Genomic DNA, 6108 nt, shown 5'->3' on the forward strand with positions numbered 1-6108 from the left:
TGAAAAATCCTGGCTATGGCATTGTATGCAAACCACAAGTCTCATAAATATATTTTATACTGCAACTTGACACCATATAACACCCCATATAAATAGGCAAATATTTGTCCCATAAAACTTAATAGTATAGAGGAATTGAAATCTTGTGCAAAAAACAATCAAAAATCTTTGATACCTCATAATATAATTCAAACAAAGTTAACATTAAATTACCCTGCTATATTAGTAAACACTGTCAGATACAAATAGTCACAGACAGCAACAGGTACACTATCTTTGCTTCTACCAGTTAAGTTCAAGGTAAGAACTTCATGATTATATTTTAAATAGGCAGTGGTTTTTAGCCGGTAGAATGCCTATTCATTTACAAAGAATTTTCGTAACGATTATGAGTGCACACTTCAAAACTAATCTTAAAGATTAAAGAGAACTTGAGTTTTTATACAATAGATGGTAGCAATAAAAATTTAATTGACTTGTGAAAAATAATCATCCTTTATAAAGACACTGTGTATTGGGTTATTAAAATAATTTTTAAATGTTATTATATTTATACTGTAATTCTTCTGGAATATGCCTGCATCCCCTTAAACACAAAATTGGGCCAAAATTGGAGAGTGGGTTTATAACTGGGAATCATACAAATTTTATCACAATAAAGTGAAAGCATGTCTTATAATTTGTAGTATGGACAAAAAAAAAAGAAGACAATTTTCCAACACTGCCTGTCTAAAGCCCTGTCCATGCCTAACTATGGTCATGATAACATCACATCATGACCATATATAGGCACATCTCAACATATATGGGCCTACAACAGTTTTTGTCAACCTTTTAGCTGCAACACAAAAAATTGATTATCAGGTGAAATGTGACCTCCAGGTCAATCACTGCAAAGATTAGATCGTATTAGGTGCGAACTTTCAAAAGAATTTGTCCTCTTGTCCATGTCCTAGGCCTACAAGCTAAAAACATCAACAAACTTGTGGAGCGACGTATTCGTATTGTAATTATTTTGTGGGGGATATTGGGCTTAGGCTCTTTTGGGCCTACCGTTGTCATTGTTTGGTCGCTCGTTCATTGTGCCGATGAGCACAGCCGAAAACATTTGCCTTCTCGCCCCCACACTGTATCTTACTCCTCGTCATCATGACAGAAATGAGAAAGATACTATCCTATACAGTTAGGAAAACAACGTGGTGACGTAATTTCCGTTACGTAAAACCGATTTTCGAAAAATCAAAAATGCAGTTGCAACGCGAGCAGTCTGTCTAGTACTCATTAAAAAAGCAGTTTAAAAAATCGATTATTTTGTGTTTATCAGTAGAAACACACCCTTAAAAATGTTTAACCAAATTGCTACTGAGGTAATTAATACAGCTGGTGATACAGGTCATTAACTGAAAGAAATACATGACTACATCACTAAGAATAATTCAAATATTGAAAATGATCTAAAAGTATGCAGAATTGCTAGAAACATTGTACAGTATTAGAAGGAGCAATACACTATCAACATTCTTTATTCATTTGTTAATAGATGTCTACTAGCAAAGAGGGAGAAACAAAATTGATTTCAAAGACGAATGCTACAGATACTATGTTTAACCTAAATTCGACAGAGGTAATTAAAATAGTTGATGATATATGTAATAAATTGGAGGAAATATATGATCCATCACAATAAATAAGATTTTTAAAATCATATTTTAATGTAAAAATGATATTGAGAAGCAAGACATTTTACTTATCAAAAATTTTGAAAAAATACACAAGGAAAATAGACAATATAAACATACTCTAGGCTTTTGCCCGGGACCTGGCATGTAAAATGGGGCATTAAGTAGAGGTCAAGGTCTTATACCTGAGGAACTGTGGTACTTAAAATAAAATACACTCAATGGTAAAAGCGGTATTAGAACATAGATCCCCTTACACAAATTTGCATAGGACTGTACGTGAAAGATTGAACATCATGCTAATACACAATTCTTTATTTGTTAGATATCTACCAGCAAAGAGGGAGAACTTAAATGTCCAATTCATAGCAATGAAATGTTGGAATTCTTCTGCTCATCTTGCAAGAAAACAGCATGTAATAATTGTCAACATGTTGTACAATGTCATGAAAAGAAACATGAAGTGATATCAATGAAGAATGCTTTAGAAATATTTAACCTAAATGCTACTGAGTTAATCCAGACAGCTGATGATACAGTTAACAAATTAACAGAAATCTTCACAACGAAGAATTCAGATTTTGAAAATGATCTAAAATTATGCAAAATTGCTATTGAGAATCAAGAACAGAGACTTATCAAGAATATTAAAGACCATGCAAGAGCACTTATATCAGATCTGGAAAAAATATACAATGAAATGAAAATAGACAATGATAATCGAATGAAGCATCTTGATTCAACACAGAGCCAGGTACAGAATTTAAAGACAGAAATTACTGCTATGAACAATCCGGAGCAAACAGAAACTCTTGCACTTCATAGGGCATCTATCAATGCTGTCAGAAAAAAGATAAAAGGAAACAAATTTATTTGTACAAGAGATCTCACACCATTTTTCACTCCATCTAAACACTTGGATGAGTTGATGAAAACAGAGGGGATAGGAAGTATCACAACTTTTGATAGCAACACATACAAGGTTGCTGAAGGTGACGATGTAATTACTGTCACAAAAGGACAAGAATTTGTGGTGAAATTACTAAGTCCGACACAGAATGCTAATTGCCAATTTGCTGTCACTCTACTGAACTCATCAGGTGAAGAATCGCCAACTGAGATAGAATACCAGGAAGGTGGAGAGTACAAAATAACAGGTAGCTGCCATGTGGAAGGTGATTGGCAAATGAAAATCACACTTGGATCTGCACACATCAAAGGATCTCCAGTGAATGTCAAGGTGGAAAAACTGGGACTTGTTCATACCATTGAGAACATTTCAGATTATAAAGAACATAGTAAGGAATCTAAAGTGACAGATGTAATGTTAGATAGAGATGGATGCATGTTAGTATCAAGCTACAGTAAAGATGTACTGAAGTTCAACCAATCTGGTTCGTTTGTTGCTAGGATACAGTTGCCAAAAGATGTGAAAGTCAATAGAATGCATCAAATGGATGATGGTCAAACAATATATAGTGATGAATTAAGAAAACGTATGGTAATATGTGATGATAAATTTCAAAAAATCCATTCAGTTAACAACAAATTACTGAAGCACCCGATGGGCTTGACAGTAAACAATGAAACTAGATTCATGTATGTAGCAGACCACGAAGCTCACTGTGTGTTTAAATTCAATGTAGATGATGGTAGGTTGCTGGGAAAGATAGATTCAAAAAGTAGTGAATATATAAAGCAACCAAATGATGTTACTTTAACTAAGGAAGGTCATGTGATTATTGCTGACTTTGAAAGCAATATAATACAAATGTTTGATGCAGATGATAAGTTTATGAGAATCCTTTTAGAATGTGGTGAGGAAGATGGTAAAGTTTTGGGTCCAGGTGGTGTAACCATGGATATGGATGAAAACATAATAGTATCAAGTAATCATAAACTACAATTATTTGATAAAGATGGTGTCTTCATAAAACGAATAGATCATGAAGATGATGGATTAGATGTTCCAGCAGGAATTGCTGTAATCTCCACTAGACCAAGAAGAGTTGCAGTAGCAAACCACAGAAAAAACAATGTAAAAATATTTAACTACTGAAATACTATTCAGAATCACTTCACAGCATTACCTCCTCATTTTATTCCTTTTAGGGGCACCTTTTAGGGGGCAGTATTGATTCAGATCCAGAGTTCCTTGCTTAGACTATTTAAATTACATTTAAATTGGTTATCACAGCACTTGTTATTCAACCCTTACATCTCAAACCAAATACCATTCATTTTTGTACAATAGTGTACAAGTTGACCTCCTGAAATCAGTGTCAGACATCTTTATATGCAGGTTTCTGACTAGCTAACACATTGTAAAACAGAGGTAACCAATAAGCTATACTTAAACTAGTTTCTCTTGAAAAAAAGAATATATACAAGTATTTAGAAATTTAATCTTTAAAACATGTCGTATGATGTAAGCAAATTAAATTAAAATTATACTGGTAGTAATCGTACATAGGTAGATGATGTGCATACACTGCACTGACGGTTGTCGACTAAACATGATTTCCACAAGGACAAGGCAACAGATTGATTTTACAGACTGCTACTGGCAATCAACAGATGGTGTGGCATCAAGTGCTCACAAAGATGAATTTATCGGATGATGGTCGTACAATGCAGTCTTTTTCCGGCTTTAGTTTTCATGCCGTCGTTCCACCAATTTTTGTTTTCAATTCCAGACCAGGCCCTCCACTCATTAATTTAGCCAAAAATCATCTTAGATTTCTAATGGTGAAGTCTGTAGTGCTGTACCTTAGCACCATATGTGTTTATATTATGGGCATTTACACATGCTGCCCTTTTCTTAGTCTTTGTCATGTCCTATGTTTCACATTTGTATGTTGCAATTACTAACATACAATTGAGTTTAAAAGGTGAATCTTCAGGTTCATGGAGATAATTCTAATTGCAAATTCAAATTGCTTCTGTTTATCTATACAGGAACCACGTAAAAAACACTTATCAATGTTAATGAAAGATAAGATAAACTTTATTGTCATAATTCAAACATTTGAACATGGGCTTGATACAATTCTAAAAGTAAATATAAAAGTAACAATGAAAAAATATTAAATATGTAGAAAATACATAAAAGGGTAAAAGTAAAAAAAAAGTAAAAAAANNNCAATTATGGTTTATATATAATACAATCATGCAGTCATGTCGATGGAAATTAATGTAATTGAAAGGTTATTTTACAATCTCCAAGAATTTATTTCAAAACATAATATTAAGATAGTATCAAATTTTATTGATGTAAAGCCAAAAATAAGTTTTGTTTCTCACTAGTAGCTTTCAGTCCGCAAACTCCAACCACCTTCAGCTGAATGACGAGTGCCCTCTGCAACATCAACCCGTTTCTCCTCGAGCCTCCTGGGCTTGGAGGTTGGTGTAGCAGGTCATTGTAGACATGGGACAGTTTGTAGCTCCTTCGTCTCTGTTATTGTTGCATCTTATTCATAGCTTCACTATATTCCTTGTTTTTCATTTCATATTCTTTGCCCAGTAACTTGATATTATTCCAGTGTGGTTTAAGCAGACTGTAGGTCTGTGATGGCCATTGGTATCAAAGGTTGAGGCACGTGTACAGTAGCTCTAGTACGTACTCCACCCGAGGAAGTTTTGATGCAGACATCTGTTTTATGTTCGTCTAATCTTACCTTTAAAGGCCTGCCTATCTCCGGCCCCAAGTATGCTTACTGTAGCATCACAGTTACTGCACCCAACTTGAAAAACACTGTAGCTCCACAAACATCTTCTTTATTAATTTCATTTTTTGGGTTTTCGTCTAAGCTTTTTGAGTAGTTTGTAGTAACCAAGCTAAATGATGTTTATTGAGGACACGTCTGATCTTTCTGACATCCCTTAAAACAAATGTTTCCTCTCATTTTTTTTATTGTTTAGATATTTGTTAGCTTTCAGGTTTCTGTATTATAATGTCTTGTAATTGTTTTGTAATTGAAAAAACATGTAATACTTTACTTCCTCTATTGAATAAATGAACAATTTAGTTCAGTTCACTGGTTTTTCCACCATATTGTTTCAACTGATGTTTATTTCATAGAGAAAGGTTATCATCTCTGCTCAGATCAGAACAAACATGAAATATGACTGAGAATCAATACAGCTCTGGACTTCCTCATGACTTAATAAAAATAAAATTCAAAAATTATATAATAATATTTGTAACATCAGAAAAACAACACATTCAACTGACCACAGGTAACAACAAGTACATCGTCCAATTTACCAGTGGAAAAATCAAGGTAAGGATTAACCATTGATTGAAGGGAACATTAAAAGAGAAATATAAACCATTAAAAGAATTGTTGATGCAAACTATTAAGTGGATTGGGATAGAGGAATGGTTTTGTCAGAGTTTGAGATTTTGAAAAGCTAAAAGGGCTATAAA

At 33.6% G+C, this 6108-nt stretch overlaps 1 protein-coding gene across 1 annotated transcript; it reads left to right on the forward strand.

The window, feature by feature from the left end:
* Positions 1-242: 242 nt before the first annotated feature.
* Positions 243-4785, forward strand: LOC117120591 (tripartite motif-containing protein 2-like). Its single transcript, XM_033265622.1, has 3 exons — positions 243-300; positions 1541-1624; positions 2005-4785. Exons 2-3 carry the CDS (start codon positions 1541-1543, stop codon positions 3736-3738), a joined length of 1818 nt encoding a protein of 605 aa, XP_033121513.1. The 5' UTR covers positions 243-300; the 3' UTR covers positions 3739-4785.
* Positions 4786-6108: the final 1323 nt, after the last annotated feature.

This window comes from Anneissia japonica, unplaced genomic scaffold (assembly GCF_011630105.1).
Source record: "Anneissia japonica isolate Jap-2015-1 unplaced genomic scaffold, ASM1163010v1 scaffold3474_len973312_cov172, whole genome shotgun sequence".
In the NCBI taxonomy this organism is placed as follows: domain Eukaryota; kingdom Metazoa; phylum Echinodermata; class Crinoidea; order Comatulida; family Comatulidae; genus Anneissia; species Anneissia japonica.

What these genes read in the sequence shown, in the direction of transcription:
- LOC117120591 (XM_033265622.1), top strand. Translation starts at nt 1,541, where the DNA reads ATGTCTACTAGCAAAGAGGGAGAAACAAAATTGATTTCAAAGACGAAT. An exon ending in TTAACCTAAATTCGACAGAG is followed by an intron (nt 1,625 to 2,004) that starts GTAATTAAAATA and finishes TTTATTTGTTAG; the next exon opens with ATATCTACCAGCAAAGAGGG.